Source organism: Motacilla alba, chromosome Z (assembly GCF_015832195.1).
Source record: "Motacilla alba alba isolate MOTALB_02 chromosome Z, Motacilla_alba_V1.0_pri, whole genome shotgun sequence".
In the NCBI taxonomy this organism is placed as follows: Eukaryota; Metazoa; Chordata; class Aves; order Passeriformes; family Motacillidae; genus Motacilla; species Motacilla alba.
Window position 1 is genome coordinate 25,870,984 of NC_052046.1, and position 23,156 is coordinate 25,894,139.

Below are 23,156 nucleotides of genomic sequence, written 5' to 3' on the forward strand. Positions count from 1 at the left end.
TACGAGGTGAGAAGTGGGGAAGTCCCGGGAGGCTATGGGGGTTTAGGTGTGGTGCGAGAGGGCGCGTGTTTGAGCCCCCTTCCCCACTGAGACTTGGCGGCGGAAGTAGTAAAGGCGAAGCGCCCCGGCCGTGCGGGGAGCGGCGGGACCCTCTGGGGGCGACGGGCTGTCAGCGAGGGGCAGGGAGCGGGAAAGGAGCGGAGAGCAGCTGAGAGGGGTGTTCTCACACGGCAGAGGTTAGTGACCCTCTGGACAAATTCCTTCTCCTGCTTACCTTCACGGGCGTTAGTTTAAAAAGACACCCACAAAACCTCTATATTTAAAGTTCAGTACTTTTTTCTGTATCTGTTCTTCCCTTTAACTGATGGCACCTGCCTCTCAAAATCAAGGACCACAACCACCAGAACACGATCGGGAGTTTTGTTGTGAGGAAAGCGTAGGATACCGAGCGCTCGTCCGAGGCTTAGTCTGTTTAGGTGTACTGTTGCTGCATCAGCCGCCCAGCAGCTGTCGGGGATCCGGATTCCACGGGCATTTCCCTCCTGAAACAACATCTGCCTTCCCCTGAGTAACTGCCCGAGAAAGTGCATGGAGGAATTTGAAAAGCCTAAATCCGAAAATCTTCTCTTTTGTACATGACACATGAACTACCTATAAACAAGAAAATACACCCAGGTGATCCTTGAGACATTCCTGAAGGCAAACAGAACTCTAGTTGTGGTAACTTTGTGCTTAGTGGCTTAGTTGTCCAGCTCTTCAGGATTTCTCCATCTGTCACTTTGTTCTGTCAGTAAACATAAATCGTCTGAGGTTTTGAAAAAGTCATAAGTTTGAGTAAAAATGTGAAGTTGAAATGCTGCTAGTTTTAAAGCTCACTACTTCTCATCAGACTAATGCTGTTTTAAGTGAATTTACTAAGAATTAATTTTAAAGCAGCTTTTAAAAAATGGACCTTCGTATTCACTACATTTAATGCCTTTCCTTGTTAGCTCAGCATCTTGTTTAACTTTTATTTTTATTTTGTGTTGTTCTGCTGTTGTTTCCCCTTTTTTTTTTTTTTTCATCTAGATAATTGCTCATGTTAGAAGTTTTACAGTGTCTTTTATCTTCTCCCTTCTGCAAGGCTCACATCTTGCTTTTCATCCTATTTTCAGAGGACCTTCCCTTCCTGGAACTTCCCGGAACTTCCCTTCCCGGGACTTCCCTTCCCTTGTTTTTCTTTAAAAAAATATTTTTTTAGGTATCTCTGCTTATTTTTAGACAGTATACTGTGCTGCAGAGTGGCATGGGAATACCGAATATGATTTTGTTTTATCTACATAGAGCTTATTTCTGTTGAAAGTAACCAGTAGGAAAAAAAAAACTGGCATCAACGAATGTTTTCTCTGGCCTTAATAAAAAGGCCTTTGCTTCTGTCTGGGGAGAACCAGGTGCACTCATACAGATGCAGCAGTAAGTCTGGAACAACCTGGTTGTACTGAGTAAGTACAGTGACTGTGCAGTTAATAGTGAACAGCTCATGGGATTTCTGGGCTTGGACCTTGCACCAATCTGAGTGGTCTGTGGGAGTGAGCAGTATCACAGTGCTTCAGCTTCTCTCGGGTCCAATTTATTGACATCATCCCCCCATGCTCATATTTTGATTTACTTGTCAGTGCATGGGTCGTGCAATTAATGAGATGAAGCTTTGTATAACCATCAAAGTGGAGAGATGTGACTGTAAATGTTTTGGAGGCTCTTCTTCTTTTATGACCTTTTTAAATATTTCAGTTAGAAACAACGTCCTTTTTTTTTTTTTCCCAGCAGTTAACGTGCAGTCCTGCTGGAGTTTTCCATGACTTTTGATTATCTTAATTACCTCCTTGCCTGTGTCACTTTATCAAGATCCAAAAATAGTTACTAAGATAAAGGACAAAAAATAGGATGAAGAAGTTATGAATGACAAACACAAACTGGTTTTTGGAGAAAAGTTAAAAAACCACTAGAATGTAGTCCCAGAAAGTTCAGGGTTCTTAAACATTTTTTCACTTGTTTCTGGTTCTTCTGGTTGAACCCAGTACAGTGCATCTAAGTTTTAGAAGAAGATGGCTTAAAATTCCTAGGTTAGGAGGCAATTTCAGGCATGCAGAGGTGGCTAGCAGAAATAAGGGAATGAAGCTGATTTTTATACTTGTATCAAATTTACAGTCTGTGGAAGAATCTTAAGATGGGCATTGAAAATAGCTTGCTATTTAAAAATGATCTCTGGTTTTAAAATGACTGCAATCTTTGTTAGACACTAACTTTCTTGGTAATATGTACATCAATTTGAGACATGTAAGGAAAATATATCTTTTAAAATCTCTAATGTGGTTGTGATATTTTATGAAAATCCCTTTGCTAGGGATTTTCTTCTCCTGAGAAGCTGAAGGACCTCAGCTTCAAGTGTAAACAATTTGTTATCTGCTACTGTGGAATGCAGCAGGTGCTTCCTCGATTGGTCACTGTGGGATGTTTCTACTTGGTGGCCAATAGCGGAGGCAGCAGCTCTCGGACTCTCTGGGAGTCACAGAACTTTATTATTCATTCCTTTCTATCCCTGTTTCGCCTTCTCATAATTCTTTTCTCTCTGTTCTTTGTAGTATAGTTATAGTGTGGTCTTTTTAATGTAATATATATCATAATATAATAAACCAGCCTTCTAAAATGGAGTCAAGATCTCTCCTTCGCTTCACCAAGTCCTAACTGCCCTGAAGACCCACAGCAATACTCTAATATTTTCCATACATCCAAATGGCTAGGTCAGGTAGAGGAAGAGGACATGCTTCATTTGCCTTCAACATGGAGACTACTAGCTTTGGTAAAGGTGCAGCTCTACCTGATGACATCTGTAAGCCTCCACCACCATTTCCAGTAAGTACAGCGAGTATCTTGGAGCGCAGTCTTTGTTCAGGTAAACTGAACATGTGTTCACACTCATGTTTAGAGAACATAATGAAATACATTAACCCCCCTAAGAACTTTGGATTTTATAATAGTGTAAGTCACCATTTTTCTTAAATCATCATCAAAGGGGCTTTCCTGCCCCTTTGCTAACTGTTGTATCACATATTTAACTGGATTGCTTGCAAGGCGTTAGTACATTGAAGTGCTCATCATGATTTGGTTTTCTGGACATTACAAGAATAGAAACACTGGATACTTGAATTTGTCTGAAATGAGTTTACATTAATCTTTGAAGTTATAAATAGATTTGCTGATTTAAGAAAATTACTATTTATGCAAACATGAAAGATTGTGTATTATTGTCCTATACCGCAGAAGCCAGCATTTGAAAATAACTGAAAAATACTTTTTGTAATTAAGGGAGCGTAATTGAGACTTGGCGTTTAGAATGTATTTGAAAATCAAAGGGGAATAAAGACTATTTTCTGACTGCGTTTTGATGTGCAGGGAAGCTTTTGATTTACTGACCCATATATTATTCATCCTCTTAATCCAGCATTACAGTTAAGATGTGTGATTTCATATTACTGAGTCATCTGGAACTGTTTTTTATGTGAATGTTGCAGTCTGCTTGGTAGCACCGTTCTGTGCCATCTGAATTCTGTATACTCTGCATCTTTTGAGGTACAGTCAGCTTTACAGGAGAATTTACAGTATATTTAATGTGTACCATGGAGAAGGTAAAAAAGCTTTCTTCATTCTGTGAACAAAGTTTCAGAACAAAGTTAAACTTCTCAGGGCAAATCTGGTGTTATTCAGGAAAATCAGAGTTAACCTAGCTGTATAAGTAGAATCAATAAACAATTCAAGTGTTGATTTAATGACTGGACAATGACCAAAATTATGTTATAGCTTTGACTAACTTATAATGAAATTATTTGAAGCAGTGAATTATTGCTGTTGCATATTTCTATTAGACACTTTCTGAGTTCACAGAAAGTTTCTGTAAATGCAGCTAAAAACTCAATTAAGAAGTGTGGAGGATTTTGTGGACAGCTGGCTAGCTGAGAAAAGTCATAGTAACATAATACCGTTGGCTAAACAAGAAGAGATAAGCATGGGAATTAGCAATTAGTGTAAGGCAGGGATGTTGTGCCCTTGGTACAACTGCAGGATAATGAGAATGATCTTTGCTTAGAAATATGAAGAAACACAGAAAAGCTGTAAGAGTATACCCACAAGAATGTAAAAATAGGTGCAGCTGGCTGATAAGCAACTAACCAATAATGAGCTTGCTTTTTGCAATATGTATTAGTCTCATTAACACCAAGATTATATTGATATGTGTGCCTATCAATAAAGTTTGGGATTTGCTGATCACTTATATTAAGTGTTGCTTTTCTCCCGCCGACTCCAACAAAGAAGTATCAGCAACATTTAGTGATTTAAAGTGTTTGCCAGCTAACAAATATAGATGGAGTAGTAGAGTAGAGAAGTAGTAGTAGAGATGGAGAAGGAGCAGTAAGCTCCTTTCATAGTCCAGATCTGGGACTTGTGATAGCACTTCATGCTTTGCAACCTACCACTCACTTATTAATTTAGCACTATTTAGCACATGAGAGAAACAACATCCATTCTGTAATTCTGTCTGTAGTATTCTGGATATTTTTAAGACTGTTTTTGCATATTTATCTTTCTCACTTTCAAGATTCAAGTTAAACAGAACCCCCCCCCCCCCAAAAAAAACCCAACAAAACAAACAACCACAAAAAATCTCCCTGAAACCCTAAATCCAACCCTTAACAATTCATTTAAATTCAGCTGGTAAAAACTGAATTGTGTGAGGGCCTGGTTTTAGGCAACACAACCTGTTTACCTGATAATAATCATGGGAAGAGTGTCCGAGTTATTGAGATAGCATACTTAATGTAGCTGTGACACTTATCATAGAAGTGGTTAAGAACAACACTACTCTGACTGAAGAGAGAAGGAGTGGTTTCTGAGAAAGTTCAGTTGGTGAGAATAACTGCTTCTGGCATTTAAGTGTTCAGGATTACTATGAATGTGTAAGAGTTTTAATAAATTTTTAAATTTTTTCCTTGATTTTGTGGTACATTTTTGCAGAAAGATACAGTGAAGTTATAAAGTATATAAATTTAGGTGTAAACATAGTTCTTATGCGTATCAAAATGCAATGAAATGTATTTGAGAAGTAGTATAGTGCATACTTGCACTCTTTTTTTATGTTTCCTGTAGCTTTTATTTAATGTACCTGTATATTTGGTGGATATCAGGACCTTGTAAATAATAAACATGATTTGTACAAAGTATGGACACTAAGCCAGTGCCTCTGAAAATAAAAGAAGATGAAGATTACATTTTGGCCTTAAAACAAGATCTTAGAGAAACTACGAAAAAATGCCATACTTCTTCACAGTAGGAGATGAACATTAAAGGTTTGTTTGTGTGGTTTTTATTTTCATTTATATCTTTACTTATTATTCTGTGAAGATGGAGGTAGTGAAAAGCATGTGTTGAGGATGAGTTTCATTCTTATAATGAGGAAGTAAAAATGGCAGCTTAAACTAATAGGGAATTCTTCTGCTTTTACACATATTGAAGTGCTGTAACTGGAAAGCAACTACTGGGTGGAAAAGAGAGGTATCAAACATCTATTCCATTTGGTATACAGTAATAAACACTTAGACCATCTACATGCAACCTTTTCAATTATATGCTGGTCAATACAAGCCAATTTGGTATTTCTGTGTGTTAGAATACCCTAAACTTTTTCATTAGAGCAAAGAAATACGTAGTAAATAGTTTAATTCAGCTTTCATTGAAATTGTGTAAAGACACAGTAAAAATAATCAATATTATATTTACTAGATGGAAATTGTAAAAGGTATTCATTTTTTCCCCTAAGTCCATTGAGGAAATATCAGTGTTACTGACAAGTCCTTTGAAATATGAAGATTGAGGTGAGGATAAGTGATTTATTGAAGTTTTTATCAGAAGTAGAGCTAGATTAGAAGTCACTGCTTGATCTTATTCTGTGGGACCTCAGATTTGCTTTTGCTTACACATAACTTTAAAAATTGCTTTGTTATTGTTTGATAACAATAAATGCTGGAGTTATACTTGACATCCAGTCATACATCATTATACTGTTAAAATTCAAGCTTCCTGGTCAGAAAACTGAGCTAGTGGGAAAGAAGGAAAGTGGGGCAGAAAGACTGATGTGTCTGTTTACCATACTGTGAGGATATTGTAAATCAAGAAGTCACTGGTGATTATTACTGTGAGAAGTGCTTCTTTTCATTTAGGATTTTTTGTAGCTTTATTAGCTGCTGAGTGCTTATTCTGAATGTTATAAATGGCAAGTGCTGTTACAGCTTCATAAAAGTGTTTAAAAAACTTGACGTGGCTGAACATTGGATAATATTTTCCTTCCTGTATTGTGACAATTTTGAATAATGAGAGCTGACTTGTAACCTAAAATGTAAGGTTTCAATTCCACACAAAACCCATCAGAATATTTTCTGGGTAAATATTCATGATGATAATGTATAGGTGCATAATCCAATCCCCTCAGAATTTTTGTTAATTTCTGTTCATGGTATAATGGTGAATTCTAGGTGTTTTTGAAATTGTATGCAAGTTTTTTAAAAATTATGCTTTGAATGTAACACTCCTTATTGTCCAGTTGTTCGTGTACTAAAGCCATGTATGAAATGGAGCAGCAGTGTGAGCAGTGAACACACTGCCAGCCAGATGTTGTGGCTCATAAAAGACAGAGTATTTCCCCTGATCTGCAGCTGGAGCCCAGGTGGTTCAACCAGGTAAAAGTGGTTATGAGGCAAGAACAGACCTGATCCTTATTTCTAGATCCTTTTATGATAATAGAAGACTTTTGAATTACTCTTTTATCATATGTCCTCTTTCATCTTCTAGGTAAATAAGTTTCAGTGTCTTTGGATTTCCATCTCACTAGAGGCTAGCTGTGCTCTTGATCTTTTCAGGCTTGAAGTTTGCTATTTCTGTTAGAGGCACAAGAAAGGAAACTGCTGTGTCTGAGAGCCGGCCAAGGTTATTTCCAATCTACCAGCTGCTTTATGGGACAATGCTGTCTCTCTTTTCTGACTTTACCTCATGTGATCATTCTTACTGTTCACCTCAGTATTATGTTTATTCCTGAAACCTTCTTTCTGAGGTGGAGAGATCTCTCTCTGTTGCTGAGTGTATTCCTTAGTAGAGCTGGCAGTTTTGAAAACTCTTGTTTTTCCTACCAGAATTGTCAGTTGCAGGGAAAGCAGGTAGACAGCCACTTTGTAGATTCAAATAATGCTTGAAATGTTTTTGTCACCCTGCAAGGGTAAGTTGGTAAGTTGAGGTATCTTGTGCCTGGAAGGAGGTTAAATGGATTAAAGTGTTTAGCTGCTGTTTTGGATAGGATGCAAAGCTTTTCCATTGCAGAAGTACTGGAAGTCTTGGAAGCTGATCATCAGACACAACCTTTTGAGACTTGGGAATACTGGATACTGTTTATGATTAACAAAGTGATGTTAAATGTTACTCATTTGACATGGTTTTCTAATAAAGGTTTGATTGTGAAACTCTTGTAGAGCAGAGAGTTAGTGTTATATTTGATGTTTCAACTTAGTCTCTGAATAAATCTGCATTGAACAATTCCATGCTTTTCAAGGATAAAAGAATAAATTATAGTATTTTTGGAGTACTGGGTGTTACTAATTTTGGAGTGGGTTTTTTGTTTGTTTGGTTTTTTTTTACTGGTTGATGACAAGAAACTGTTCCACATGGGATTAGAAAAATACTCTTTATGTTCAGTACAGGTAAATATCAAGGACTGTGTCTGGATTGCCTTGACTGTGAACTGAATAACACTTTCTCTATAGCATTTGAGAGATAGTCAGGAGTACCAGGACAATGCAAAGGAGCAGGAAATGTGGACACCAGGAAATAGCTGAGGTTATCAAAAGGTTAATTTTCTATGAACCTGTGAAATGTACTGATCTTTTAAGTATTTGATTCACTATTTTTCAAACAATAAAAAAAGTAAGAAATTATTACCAAGTCATATATTCCTTCCAGTCCTGTATTTTGAGAGTTAGCGTACTTGGCATGATTTCAGATCAAGGTGAGTATTGTTTTGTCAAAAAAAAAAAAATTGAAAGAATCTGCATTTATTTATTTATTTACTCTGTTGTAACAACTGATTGACAGCACAAATGCAGACTTTACCTCTCACTCTTGCTCTCCTTTTTCCTTACTCACTTCATAAGAGTTTTGAACCAGGAGCAAACATTGATGTTACTAAAAATAAACCAACCTTATGTCTGTCATGGGAAGCTATGTTTTATAACATTAGCCTTCCCCAACCATATCTTTATAGCTCACTACTGCAAACTTAATTACATAATAAGTAAGTTGAAGAGCCTATAGGCCACTGGAATGGCTGAACTTTGTCTCCTTGGGATAGAAGCCAGTTGTCATTATGTGGGTAAAATGGCAATCCTGACTCCCATTCCTCAATTTAAATTACAACTAGAATTCCCTAAAACTGTGCTAAACATTTGTCTTGTGCTAAAACATTTTGGCATGCAGGTGCATAGGATTGAGCACCCTTGCTTTCCCTGGTGGCAGGGGAAGGATTACTGCCGTAAATAATTTTGCTATATTAAGCTGTTATCTGTACAGATTGGAGAAGACTCCAAGAGAGATGAAACCAAATAAGGCAAAAAAAAAAGGTATGTTATATATTTTAAGAAACAAATATTACATAGTAGTTGAGAGAGAGAAGCTGTAACAGAGATAGTTAGAGGAAAGATGCTAGAAATGTTAATTAGTCTGAATCATTAAGGCTTTTGGCAGATTTTTTCCTTAAATATTTTATTAGTCTGCCTTTTGTGATTTTTGCTTTTCTTCTGTAGGATGTTTTAACTTATTGGAACAGACTTACCTTCCTTTTTTTCTGCCTTTTGTGTTGATGTACCATATTAACATACAAGATATGTAGCAGTGAAAATTTATAAAAAATGCACAAAAATCCATTTTTTTGTTTTGAAAACTTGTATCTTTAGTCAGCACTCATCCTTCTATTCAATAGTAAGTGACTGTTAGGTTTCCTTTATGTTTTGATTTCTCAATTATCTTGTTAATGATTTGGTTGATTTTTGAATTTTTTAAGCCTTTTATATGTAGTTTAATGTGGTTGTTTTCTGTTTTCCCTGATTTTACTTTATTTTCAGCTTTTGTTTGCAGAATCGTGAATCAGATCCTTGAAAGCAGTTGGAACTGGTAGTGGTAGTTCTTACAGAAAAACAGGTTTTTATTACACAGCATCATTTGTTTTTCAAAGTGTTTTTTAGTATGCATGACTTATTTTAGGTTCTCTGTAGAAATTTATGGCCTCCTGTTTTTCGCTGTCTGTTTATATATAATTGTTTGCTTTTTTCCAAGTCTTTCATGTGTCATTTTTCAGTTCACAGAAGAAACAGGGAAAGGAATGGGAATGTGCGTAGTCACAGAGACTGGCTCAGCTGGAATCTTTGTTCCCTTTTAGAGCATCATTGAGAAGCATGATATAGAAGGTAGTCTGTAAGATTCAAGCAAAAATGAAATAATGATTTGCAAAATCTCCAAAGGTGGGACCAGAATATACCTGGGGTTTTATTCCAAAAGAAGAAACCATGGGCTTTAATAAGCCTATGCACAATAGTTTTCGCTCCGAGATCATAAAAAGAGAATGACTGCTCACTGGAGGAATTTTTCTTTCTTTAGTTCCAGTTTCTCTACTGGCTCTTAAAAGTACATTCCTCTACATGTTATGATGGCAAAGATCAGCTGACCATCAGAACTTGATTGGATTAAAAACCAGGTTCCCTTAAAAGCAAAAACAATGTGGGGCTAGGGGTTTTTGTGGACTTCTGATGATACAGTGTTATATATGAGTCAGGAAGTTTGTACATAGCTGATCAATGACCCATTAGAGCTCCTGGTACGTGTTTTTGTTGACACATAGCTTAGGTGACACTTAAACCATGGTGGAACAAAGGTGAACAAATAAACAGAATTTGTACAGAAATTCAAACCAGGCTCCTACCATTTTCCCTTTTTAGCTTGCAGGAGTGGTTTTGGGATCAATGCAGTTTCATGCACAGGGGCAGCTTTACTTTTACACACCTCCCCTCCCTCTTTCTGGTTTCCCTAGATGTTTTAACTGAAGACCTCACCACCTGCCTTCTCAGTGACAAAACTTCGGGTAGAATTCCACATCTCTCCCACACTGACTGTGGGCTGTGAAATGCAATATCCTAAATACCAGCAGTGCCTGCTGGAAAGAAAAAATACATAAATAAGATAAATAAACATGTCATCTGGGTTCAGTTGACATTGTAGGCCAGCCATATGCATAGGTATATAGTACTCAAATGTTTGCATTTTAGCCCAGGTATTTGGAAATGAGATTTAGACTGTATTCCATTGCACCTCTTAGGTATATAACATAGGGAGCTATTTTGCTTGAAGTTCTAACAATGGGTCAGTCTCTAGTTTTATAAGGGCCAAAGATGCCCAGCTTTTAGAGACAAATCTCACATGTCTGTTTGTTCTATATGCATTATCTGTAAAAGCCTGCAGGAGGTTGTGCAGGGATGATAATTCTGAATTGCACTTTCTGCTTGTTTTCCTAAAAAGCCTACTTCATTCTGGATGTGTTTGCTTTGATGCTTTCATGTTTTTGCAGAGCAGCTTGACTCCCCTGAGCTCTGTGCAGTGCTTTAGTCATATAATCCTTTCCTAGGCAAAACACTGGAATAAACTCAATGTTATTTATGACAAATGCTTTTGATAAAATATAGGTGTTTTCTCACCAGTTCCCAGTGTTCTCCGTCCTTGAGTATTTGGGGAACTTTGGTTTAGGGTGCTGCCATTCAAGTAATTCTTACCGGGGTATATAGTTTGCTATTTTTGATCTTTGCTCCACCATACAGTTAATCAGGGAGTAACTTGATAAAGGTTATGTTCATGAATCAGGGGACTTTGCAGACATACACTACATAAATTCATTGGATGAGACCCAACTGTAGTCCAAAAGCCATGTAGCTATAGTAATCATGCCTTCTGTTTGAGCTAATGAACTTCTGCATTTTTTTACGTCTACCTGGCTGAAGCATCCATCATCAATGTTTTGTATAAATTAGTAAAAATTAGTTTTTATCTCTTCAAGAAGATCAAACATAACAAGTGAGATTCTGTTATAGTTTCTTAACACATTTTAAATGTATAGGTGATTAGTATTTTATGAAGCTGAATGTTGGATTTTAGCCCAGCTTTTGGTCAATTACTTGTTCAAACTGAATTTCAGACTGGCCTTCTAGACATCTCTTACATAAATCAGACATTTACATCTCTGTGAATGATGTAGCTCAAAGTCTCAGGTAATTTTAATACAGACAGCATGGGATTTCCATGGCATACTCAGGATGTATTTACTCTTAAGAACAAGTAAAACAGGAGAATTTGTCTTTTTCACATTAAAAAAAAATAGTGATGTATTTTACTTCACCAGGTGCAAAACCAAAAAAGGCAAAAAACTCTGAGCCTAAAAGTAATCTGGATGTCATTAAAGAAAATGAAGTAAGACGTGCATACTGTTTCTAAATTTTACAATAGAAATTGAAGGAAAATGAAACCTAATATGTTAATTAGTACAAATGGAATAACAAGCATAGACTTTTTCTGGTCTTGTCTCGCTACTCTGACAGACAAATGTTCTGCAACGTGGTGGCACAAGGGTTAGGCTGTGAGAGAGAGTCTGGCTGTGGAGAAATTACTTTCTTTGCTTTTGTTTGTACCTGAAGAAACAGCTGCTCTTAACGGGGTAGCAACACAGCCTAATGTGAATAGTAGAGCTACTATTGGAGCTTACAGAAGGAGGAACTGGTGCCAATGTTTTTAAATCTGTTGGTGTTTCACCAGTCTACTGATGTTGGAACTTAAACAGTTTACTCAGTTGAGAAGGAAGAACATACAGAACATAGGAACATACAGACATGTAGAACATACAGAAACTTAGGACATGTCCTCTGCTTTGTTGGCAATTACTTAGCATGTGTCAGTGGGAACCTTTAAGGTGAAACAGCTTTGTATTTTTTCTCCTGGTGATCTGCCAGTTGTTTAAAGCAGTTATATTATTACATACAATATGTGGCATTGCTTTATCAAGTATGATATGGTCTTCTGTCAACTGTTCTAACAGTGGATGACAAAGGGAAATTGTCATCTCAGTTTATTACACAGGACAGTTTTTTATGGCTGATGCTTGACCAAGTAAATCCTTATTAAGTTCTTGTGCTTCACATCATATTGTTTTAAATACTGACACACAACATTTGCACAGCTTTGTTATGCTAACTGTCTTGCTGTTAACTGCATCTTAACTCTGCAGTAGTATGGAGGCTATGCTGTTGTTGTAACATGGGATTACCTTGTTAAGAGATTGCCTTGTGACAGGTGCTAGAAAAGAAGGATGAGGAAAAAGAAAAACCTGAAGATGAGAAAGACAAAGAAGGTGAAGATTACGATGAAGCAGAAGAACAAAGAGGAATATGATGAAGAGCATGAAGAGGTACAAGTTAGTTTTCCTATTTATACAGTCAGATCTCAGTCATTGATACCGTGTTGGCTGGCAAAGAAATGTCCCTAGCTCCCAATAAGGCAGAGTTGTTTTGGGAGAAATTATTACATTGATTATTTGTTGCACTACATTGATTTATAAATTTAAGTGACTGTTCTAGACTTATTACTCACAAAGAGCTCTGATAAAAAGATCTTATACATAAGAATGTGTGGAAACAATCAATACACACAATTACTTCTTTTTATGACAAAAACAGTGATGTCTGTTGTTTCATATATATCAGGTATTCATTACAGGATTTTCCTTTTTCTTTCCCAATATTCTATTACTGTTTTAAAGTGTGGGTGCTCAAGTGCAGTTTAAATCATGTTTCTTCTATAAATTGTCTTCTCTACACATACAGTGATTTTTCTTCCCATTGGTTTAGGAAAATGACTACATTTCTTCCTATTTTGAAAATGGAGATGGCTTTGGTGTTGTCAGTGATGACAATATGGTTGAAGAAACATAGTAGCTGTTGTTTCTAAGTGTTAAACTGCTCAAGCCTTATACTACATGAAGAATAATTCTGGAGATAGGCTGAGTATAAATAGACCTAATGCTTTAGGTCTGTTGGTTTTAAGCAGACTCTCCAAAAATACATTGGAGTTTAATGGTACTATTCTGTAAAAGAGGCTAGAGAATCCTTTGTTTTGTTCTTTTGCTAAGTGTTTTGCAGACATGCCTTTTTAAGGTCCTCTGGAATGCCTACAAATAGAGTAAGCTTTATGCCATTGTATTTCCTCTGCACAGAAAAGAAAGTATGCATTTTACTCGAAATTGTGTCTAAGCATTTTCACTAGTCAAGTCTATGCCTCAACAGTAAAATGTTGAAACAAATAACAAAATTCTTGATGACCACTGTAAAAAAAGGACACAAAGCCTTTATGGACATAAGCTGCTTGCTGGTAGCTGACTCCCTTGAAGAACTTCAGATAACTTCTGAGTTCAGATAACTGAAAATAACTCACAACTACGCATTTCAATACAAACTGACTTGGAAGGACCTTAGTAATATATACAAACATGACAGTAATTTGAAGAATCATTCATCTAGTTAGACTAAGACGTTGCCTTTAGTATTTTGGTTAATAGGGACACATTAAAATATGTTATATTACCTTAATGAATCAGCAGAAATCATAATTAAGGATAATTTGGCTTAGAAGGAATATATGGCAGAATTTAAGAAATTATGGAATCCTGGTTTACACCTGTGTACTCACTAGTGATGGAAACTTGCAACCTTTGCCTCAGTTTCTCCACCTGTTAGGGCAGTACTTTTTTATCTCAGCTGTTAAGTGAGCTGGCAGATGTAATGATAGCTGTCTATGTAATTGTTGATGTACTTATTTATTTTCCTACAGAATGAACTAGACAGACAAAAAATCAGTAAGAAACAAGCCCCAAAATATAGAAAAGGAGTGTGGTGAATTATTTTAATGCATGATGTCTTAGTTAGAAAAATAAGAGAATGCCAAGAAAAAGCCAAAGCTGAATGTTTGGAAACATCTTTTTTTATTTGAGAACCAACAGATGTAGTGTTGAAAACTGACTAATGAGGTTAGATGCTTTAGGAACACTGTGACAGCACATTCTCTGTATTTTCTCTGTGTCTTCTGATAGTAAAAAATACAATTTTTTATCGTTACTACATTACTGTTGATGAGGGATTTTGGGCTTTTTTTGTTGCTTGATTTTGAAGTGTTATTTTCTTAAGAAAAAGTGCTTCACCTTACTGATGACTGGGAAACAATTCTGCATTATTCTGTGAACTTCGGATATACAAAACACAGAGAGAAGATGTGAGTGAGGCAAGGATGCTGAAAATTAAATTTGCTTGCCATGACTATAACTGCTTCTGCCACCTGTTCTGCCTGTGCAAGGTGAATGGTAAGACTCCTTACCCCCTACAAAAGAAATGCAAATAGATGGAACCATAAAATTAACGCTAGAAAAGAGTTACTGCATGAGTAACAATTTGTTGACAAGTTGTGGCTTGCCTGAACAAGTACAGTATCTTACTGAACAAGTACAGTATCATATTCTGCAGCAGACAGTAATTCTTGAGGACCGATTACTTTCTCCATTCATCATTCTTCTAATGGCCAACTTCCTTCCTACTGTACTGTTGAGAAATATTACTCTGGTAAAAATCAGGTCTTTTTGAGTCCTTTAAGAGGTAAACTGTAGTCACCTCTGTCCTCCAGAGGTAATTGCAAAGTCTTAGGCTGGACCCTCCAGGATTAGTTTAGCTATGGTAAATAAGGCAATAGATTAGGAACAAGTTCTACAAGGACACAGATCACAGATCAGTGCCAAGGCACTTCTGAAGAGCAGTTAGACTGTGCTCTTCTAGATTTTCTGATTGATCTGAATTTATTGCAAGACAATAATGCCAAGAAAGCTTATGACTGTTCTTCAGTTTTCAACAAACTTCAGATTTGGACATGCATATATTCAAACCCTCATTTATAGCACAGAATACTGCTTTCAGTGTCATCTCACTGTCTAAGAACTTCACTGATCCCTCCCTTAGTTGTTCATACCTATTTCTAAGAACTAAAAAGTTCTCCAAAATTTATGCAGAAAAGTTCAAAGTTTACAAGGCATCAACAGAACAAACCATAAAGGCTGCAATTACGGTATGCTAGATATGAATACTGCCAACAAAGTACTTGCTGGCTAAGGATTTTTATAGTAGATATACATAAAAATTTGCCTAAACAAATACAAGTAGTAGCCTGCTGTAATAAAACATGCAAAGTACATAGAACTAAAAATGTATTAGATGCACCATTTTCACTGCAGTCTAAAATAAAATCTTTATTTTACATATACTAATTATGTTTTTCTAAAAGCAGAGGAGCAGAAGGATTTAAAATAAGACTTGCATCCTCACTCAGAAGTATTTCACAAAGTTGTATTTTCAGCCCTTATACAAGTTACAAAGACTGTTTGTGAGAACTTATTCCAAAGTGTACCAGACTTAAAACATTTAGATTTCATATGATCCAGAAGTGCAATATGCATTTAAATTTAAAACCCATTTTCCAAACATGTTGCAATTATTCCAAAAGGTGATTTACAACTCAGTTATTCCATGTTTGTGGGGGTTTTGGCTCTTTTTTTCTTTTTTGTTTGCTTTTGGGGTTTCTTTTGTTTATTTGTCTTTGGTTTTGTTTGTTTGTTTAAGAAGTCAGTTTCTAGAAGACTACCTTCACAGATTTTATCTTGAGTCAGATTAAAGTTCCTCACAGAGCAGTTATCCTGTTTATTCCAGGCTGTGATGATGAATTACCGGCTGTGTTGTACTTTGGAAAAAAAGCTGTAAAGATCCCCACATTCTGCAGTAAGGCAAGCCAGCTGATGGTTGTGGATTTACCAAGATGAGGAGTCCTACAGTCTTGACAAGAGTTCTACTGTATCTTCTGATAAAGTTAACTCTAATTAAAAATGAAGTCCGAAATATGCTACATAATACATATAATAAAAACATGCCAAGCTCTTGGTTAGAATGGAATATGGTCCCATAAAATAGCTATTCCTTTGTGGTTTTCTGAAGACTGCTTATCCTAAGGTAAATCAAGGCACATCACCCTTAACTCGGTGCCAGTAAGACACAGGTCTTTGACACTGTAAAAACCCAAAGTCTGGGACACACTAGAGGACTCTTTAGCTGTACCACCACAGACCTCTGTATCCATACATCAACAGGTCAGAGACCTTCCTGACCTAGTGGAACCACAACCACAATTCACTTCATTTCTGTACCAACAGTAATTTAGTAACCGTAAGTCCAGGTATGTGCTATATATTAGACTTATGCTGCATCATCACATTAGCTAATTTAATGTTCTTTGATGACTCCGCAAGAAATGGAAGGATTAAGTATTAGAACTGGTGAGTTTCAGCAACAGGATGGGAGAAGAAGCAAAACAATAAAATTATGCATTATATACCAAGTGTCATCCTATATAGAAAACATTTGTTTTATGCACCAGAGCTTTCTTGTCTGAGTCACCTTTAAAAGTTTTAAGCATGAGAGCTGTATTGCTTTAGCCATCATAAATTATTTTGTGAAGCATTTTTGCATATAACATTAGAACTGCTACCTCGGTGTTTATGTTTGTCTTACTGGCATATTCTAGTAAAGATAAGAATGACTCTTTGAAAAGATCTTTGAAAATAAGTGTTATGCAAGCCATCAAGTTTATGCTGTTTGTAATCCCTTTTCTAGGGTGGAGACTATGAGTAGGCTCACTATCTCCACAGATGCTCCTTTAATCAAAAGGTTCAACAGTCACAGATCATAGTTCAGGTACGTAACTTTACACCATTTTCCTTCAATCTTTGGCCTGCCTCAATTTCAGTGTAATACAAGTTAGGCAATTTTTGTTCATATGCTTGGCATGCCAGTGAAGACGATCTGACCCACTTCTTGGGGAAACAGGTGCTCCAAGATTAAATGGTGCATAACTCTTTACTCTCAGACTCTCACAAAACATTTTGGAGTATCTCAATAGTTAGAACACATTCACTTTACCTTTTTGCACTGTATAAACTTGAAAAGGTTACAATAGTAGTTTAAAGGATGCTGACTGTTTTTCTACTTATCTCTTTTTAAGTCCTAATCCAGTTTGTTATCTTGGGTTTTGGTAATAAATACTGTTTTGAACAGGGCAATGGAATTCTTGCTCCACAAGGCAAATACAACCAAAATAATTTTAGGCACCATCTCAGTTTTTATTTAAAAGTATTCAGTACACAAGTACCTCCTTTCTGCATGAAGAGTCCAGAGGTGTGGGGGTTTTATTTATGTTTTTTATGGGTTTGTTTGCTTTTTATTGTGAAGCATTCTTAGATGGGGAAGAAAAAGAGAAAACCAAGGTTGATCATGAAATGCCAAGAGAAACATTTAAGAGGGGATTGGTTAATAAATACATTAATATGTAAAGTACAAGTGTGTAGATGCAAGTTGTCTATTCTGCTCAAATTTGCTAGCAGGCATTAAATATAATTTGAAGTCTTCTATGACATTTCAGGAAAAAGTTAAGAGCTTGAGGTTCATGGGCACAAGACTAGTATTAGCATGCTCAGTACCCATATGACTGCTATCTGATCAATCACTTGGTCCTGAACTGAGATTAACTGATGGGGAAACAGAGAAATCTATTAGCAGAAAATAAGGACTACTGGGGCAGTTGCAGCAAGGTGCCACACTTCTGCACTTCTTTTATTCTACACATAAGTGACCAGATAAGAATGCAGTCTAGTCAGTTTTCAGCAGGATACCAAGGAAGAATGTAAAGTTTCAAGAGGACTGCCAAGTGGACTGTGTTGAGGCACAGAATCACAAAGAGAAAACAAATTACCCTAGTGCCTATACTGAAAAGTACTAAAGAATGGGTTGACCATAGGCACAAGATTTCAAGATTACAGTTTAAGTGTTTGCTATTGCCTCTGTAAAAAAGAACTTCATACTGGCCATTAATTATGGAATGACTGAGTTTTACTCTATAAGAAAGATTAAATTATGAGAAAACCACTTTAACTTAGAACTGTAAACCTGATATTAAAATGTCAAGTGTACTATGAATTCTGTAAATCCTTTCAGATGTTTAAAAGTTAGCTATCCCCATATGTCCACTTCTGGGCTGTAAAACTCAAAGACTCCTTGTCTGTTAGTTTGAACTATATCTTTTCACCTCATCATTAATTAAGAAACATGCCTATCAAAATAGAAAAAAAAGTGCAAAGCTTCAGAGATGACTTCATACCTTAATATACACCCCAATCTTGCAAATTGTCTATCTCAGGTATATTCAGAGATGCTGTGATCCCCAGAAATATCCTTGTAGTGGAACACTGCCCATAAAGGCAAGTCACACATCAGTATACTTCTCTGCATTCCAAGTGCATTTTGCATTCTGTGGATTCCCCTTTACCTAAGGTTATATCACGTATCTACAAATAACAGTTGTCTAGGGTCTTCCACTATTAATGCTGAAGGTCTCCTTGATTATCAACTTTCATAATATTTGTTGGATTTATTCCATTCTCTGTTTCTTTCTGATGTGATACTGCTGTGACAAACAAATGGGGAGATTCCATTGGAAAATGGTGACTGACATCTGCTTTCACTAGAACTTCATAATACAGGAGATAAAAAACTGGAGTTACTATGCCAATAATCAACATAATCACTACTGCTGTCCACCATCCTATACCCCAGTCTGCTCCATAGTAAGGATCCTTAAATTTTTTAGTTTTACCATCAGTTTCAAAACAAATCTGTTGGGCTGCTAAAGCAGAAACAACTTCATTGAGATTCTCTCTCTTTGTATCATTACACTTCACTATTTCTTCTATATCTCGATCGACTTCTTTTAAGAAGTTGCCAGCAGTCTCATTAGCAGAGAATTTATCACAAAGAAATGTTTCCTGTACTTCTGGGGAACAAAGAGCAGGCCGAAGAGCTGGTCTTCCTTTCGGGGATAGATGGGTTTCAGTAAACACACTGAACTTTTTCACTGGAATTCTGATAGACCTCAGGGCAAAAAAATCTTGATCGTTGATAAGATTGTTAACTCTCTTGATATCTGCAACCTAAAAATGAAAACAACAGTTAAACATCGTATTCAATGGAACCAAAAGTCTCTTAACAGTACTACACCTGTAAGAAATACAAGTCTTTTGTAAGGAAATAAAGACAAGGCCTTTGTTTTTGCCCTATGCAAGTCAGCTCTCCATTTTCATATTCTTCAAAATATCATTTTTCTCAAATTAAGTTCAAATTTTAAGCTGAAGTCTAAGGCAAGGCCTTTGGTTTTTATTATCATTAAATTCGGGTTTTATTAATTTGATACCCATTCATACAGTATGAAGTCAGAAGAGGTCAAAGACCAAATCTGAACAACTTTACAGCAAGAAGGAAATTAATTATGACACAAAACCCATCTCACTTCAGATAAGACTGAAAGTCACTTCACATAGATACATTTACTATTATGTATGTTCAGTTATCAGTTGGCAACTATCTCTGTGAAATTCATGAGAATTCACCTCACTTTAAGTTTTCAAATTATGTAAATTACTGTTAATTTCTAATTCAGTGAAAAACTTCTGAGTTAGGAGTTGTTACAAAGTATGAGTTTGCAATTCATCCAGCCACAGGTGTGTTTTTTTGCTGCTTCTGCGGGCTAAGGCAGAAAACAAGTGAAACTTTTAAACTACTGTTATCTACCTTACCCAAGTCAGCTTTACCCTTTTCCTATTCTTGTTCAAAATTAATCTCATTTTGCCTGCAGTAAATTCAGATTTTAAGTCTAATGTGAAACATTGTGCAGGGATTTAAGTGCACTGGATAATCACTGGCTTCACTTTCAAATGGTAACTGCCTCACTGTAGAAGGCACAGCCACAAACTCCACCATAATGAAGTACTTCCAAATCAGTGCTTTTCTGCAACACCTGCAAAGCACACAGGAATAATAGTCATTTGAAGATGCACTGTATCCAAATTCACACAAACCTTTTTAATGTCAAGAAGTCCTTCAGTTACTATGGCAGTGTGTTTGTTAAGTGTACAATGCTGAATAAATTGGGTAAGATTAGGACTGCCAAATGCAGCAAAGTATGAGTCCACTACAACGCAACTTATACTTTCTGCCTCAAGTCCCAGGATCGCTCTTCCACATTCTCTTGAATTTACAAGAAAGAGCACAATTTAGTTATCCTTCCTTTCTTAGCGAGGCCTGACCTCATAAAACTGCTCAAAATAATCAATTGCAGTAGGTTCTGATGCCAAGACTTGGTTAATGAGGCTAAGGTCTGTCATGATTAGGAAACAGTTACAAGAAGACTTTAATACCTCAAGTCACAACAGGAGGCCCACAATTGTGTTTCTGCCTGAAGAATTAGATGACAGCATATTCTGTATGTACAGATTTTCAATTTGACCTCATGGCACCTGTGCACTTAGCAGTCAGTCCCATCAATACACACAGCTGATTTCCTGTTAAAACTGGAAACATCAACCAAGAGCAATGCCATTGCCTTAAGAGTACTTAACAGGCAGCCGAAATTACTGGGTAGGCCAAACATTTACCAGACTAATGTAAGAACTGAGCTATAAATAGTGAGCACAAAGAAGGGTGCACAGGGGTGGAAAGTTCCCAAAAGTACAGCATGCTCATGCTTAAAATACTGGGGCAATTTAGCGGAATTCAAAAGAAAAATATGATTTATTTTCCTACTTTGATGGAATTAGGGCTCCACACAAACACTCAAGATAGTTCACCAACACTCTTGTCACCCAGCCCAACAACGAGGATGGCACTAGATGTGCCGACCTGTGACTCGAGAACAGCTTTGAATGTAACGACCAAAGAGATTGTCACGACCAAAACCATGGACTTGTTTCTCACACCTAAATTAGTTTTAAGGGGAAAAGCCCACGGAACTGGAACCCTGCGGTGTAACACGAACATGACTGAAGTAATTTTCAACTTCTGAGACACAAGGCGTTTGCTACGCGCTGCCTCCGCGGGCAGCCGGCCCGGGACCGGCCTCACGGAGCTCGCGCCGCCTGGGCACTTACGGAGCAGCAGAACTGCAGCGCGACCGCGTTCAGCGTGTCCCCATCCCGGATGTCCTTCGTCAGCAGGACTATATCATCCAGCCTGTCCCTCGACGCGCTCCGCCGGACCTTCTCCCTGCCCCGCGGCCGCAGTTCCGACAGCTCACCTTCCTCCTCGAGTGCCTCGCTCTCCACGCTCACGAAGGGGTACAAGTGACCGCCGCCGAGCGGCTGCGCCACGGCGGACGGCTGCGGGCCACTGCCAGCACCTCTGCCGGCCATGCTCCGTGGCCTTGTGGAAAGGACCGCAGGCGTGGCAACCTCCGCGGGGAGCCCTACGCCGACCCCTCCTCCTCGGCCCCGCCCAGCTCCCTCCAGGCTCAGCAACCGCCGGCCACGCCGACGTGGGGAGGTGAGGTGAGAGTAGAGTAGAGTAGAGTAGAGTAGAGTAGAGTAGAGTAGAGTGGAGTGGAGTGGAGTGGAGTGGAGTGGAGTCGTGCCTGCCCAGCCGGCCCGCTCCGCCCCGGACCGCGGCTCTACTTACCACCGCTCCACATGGGACCCACCCCGATGGCGGCCGCGCTGCCACGTCCGCAGCGTGGCCACGCCCAGACGCCGGCCGCACGCAGCCCCGGGGGCGGGGCTGTCGGAAGGCGGCCCGGGGGCTAGGCCGTGCCGAGCCGGCGGGGCTGGCCGGGCGGGGGAGCTTGTTCTGGCGCTGCCTGCTACTGGCACTGTGTCGCCCCGCTCCGCCACAGCACCGTAGTGCTCCGCTCCGCGCCGCTCCGCTGCGGCCCAGAGAGCGCTGTGGCTGAGCCGCTTGGCGTTGGAAGCCAGAGTGCGGAGCCGGCGCTGCGGGCGAGGAAGTGGTTCACCCTCGCCTTCCCCTGGAGCCCCCCGCGTGCTCTTTCTAATCCTCTTTCTGGAGAAACCCAGTCTGCTCAGATGTGTGAAGTGGCCATGTTTATGAGTCATTAAAAGGGTTTTTCTGAGACCATTTTTCCCTAGTGTTCGCGGTTCCTTTCCACGTTCTGTATCTTTTAGTCCCGCCTGGCTCTTACCGCCTTGCTGCCCCCTCAGAAGCTGCCAGGCAGTTTCTTTATATCCCTTCACACCTGTCTCCTCAGCACTAGTGCTGCAGAGGTACAGAAATCTAGCCCTCGCTGATAGATCTTTTTCACAAGAGAGGTACCACAAATCCTGTCGATATTTCAATTTTCCTTTCCTAGCAGAATAATTTTTGCTCTAAAGGTTTGTCAGCAGCTTTTGGGGTGCTGAGGCAATAATAGGTGGATGTCCTAGTCTAACTAATAGTTAGTGTGTCTTTTTGACACAGCCTTAGCCTTAGCCTTAGCAGGAAGTTTTGGATTGCAGCAGGAGCAAGAACAGTACTCCTTAAAAAACCTGACAGCTCTAAGGCTAAATGTGTTGTAAAAAAATTGTTGAAGACAAATGAGTTTGCCGATCTGGTTCTTGAAAATAGATTAAATTTGATCTTAAGGTAATTTTAAATTAGGGTTTGATTTTTTTACTTTTGTTTTTGAGCCTTGCTAAACAACCAGAGTGATTAGAAACATGTTTGATATCAAAAAAGACAGGGTTGGGTTTTTTTTCCTTTACTTTTGAAAACCAGATGACTTGAGTCTGAAGACATAAAAATAAGAGCTAACAATTGCGTAGCTCTATGAAGTGTCACATTCACACCCACAGAAGCTTAATTGAAGCCACATTTCCAGATGTTGTAAAACAAGCTGTGAGGGTACATTCTGTTCTTGTATGTCAGCCTATTTTTTGTGTATATATATTACACACGTACCTATATTTATCTGTGTGAAAAATGTGTACTTTATGATTGACTTTCTGCAAATATTAAAATGAATATTGTATGTGTTATGTTAGAAAGTTATACTATATTAATTTTCTTAAGTAGTGTGTTAAATATAGTTTCAGG

General features: G+C 38.1%; 2 protein-coding genes across 2 annotated transcripts; one reads left to right on the top strand and one right to left on the bottom strand.

Annotated features, from left to right (window-relative positions):
* Nucleotides 1-2,449: 2,449 nt before the first annotated feature.
* On the top strand, nucleotides 2,450-18,660 carry POLR3G (RNA polymerase III subunit G). The gene is given in 7 exon segments (XM_038125562.1): nucleotides 2,450-3,035; nucleotides 5,254-5,361; nucleotides 8,644-8,693; nucleotides 11,516-11,583; nucleotides 12,460-12,543; nucleotides 12,545-12,574; nucleotides 13,014-18,660. Coding segments are annotated over 7 exon segments (687 nt in total). The 5' UTR covers nucleotides 2,450-2,772; the 3' UTR covers nucleotides 13,098-18,660.
* LYSMD3 (LysM domain containing 3) lies at nucleotides 17,351-21,825 on the bottom strand. Its single transcript, XM_038123680.1, has 3 exons — nucleotides 21,681-21,825; nucleotides 21,227-21,640; nucleotides 17,351-19,234 (listed from the first exon to the last, which is right to left on the bottom strand). Exons 2-3 carry the CDS (start codon nucleotides 21,485-21,487, stop codon nucleotides 18,626-18,628), a joined length of 870 nt encoding a protein of 289 aa, XP_037979608.1. The 5' UTR covers nucleotides 21,488-21,640; nucleotides 21,681-21,825; the 3' UTR covers nucleotides 17,351-18,625.
* Nucleotides 21,826-23,156: the final 1,331 nt, after the last annotated feature.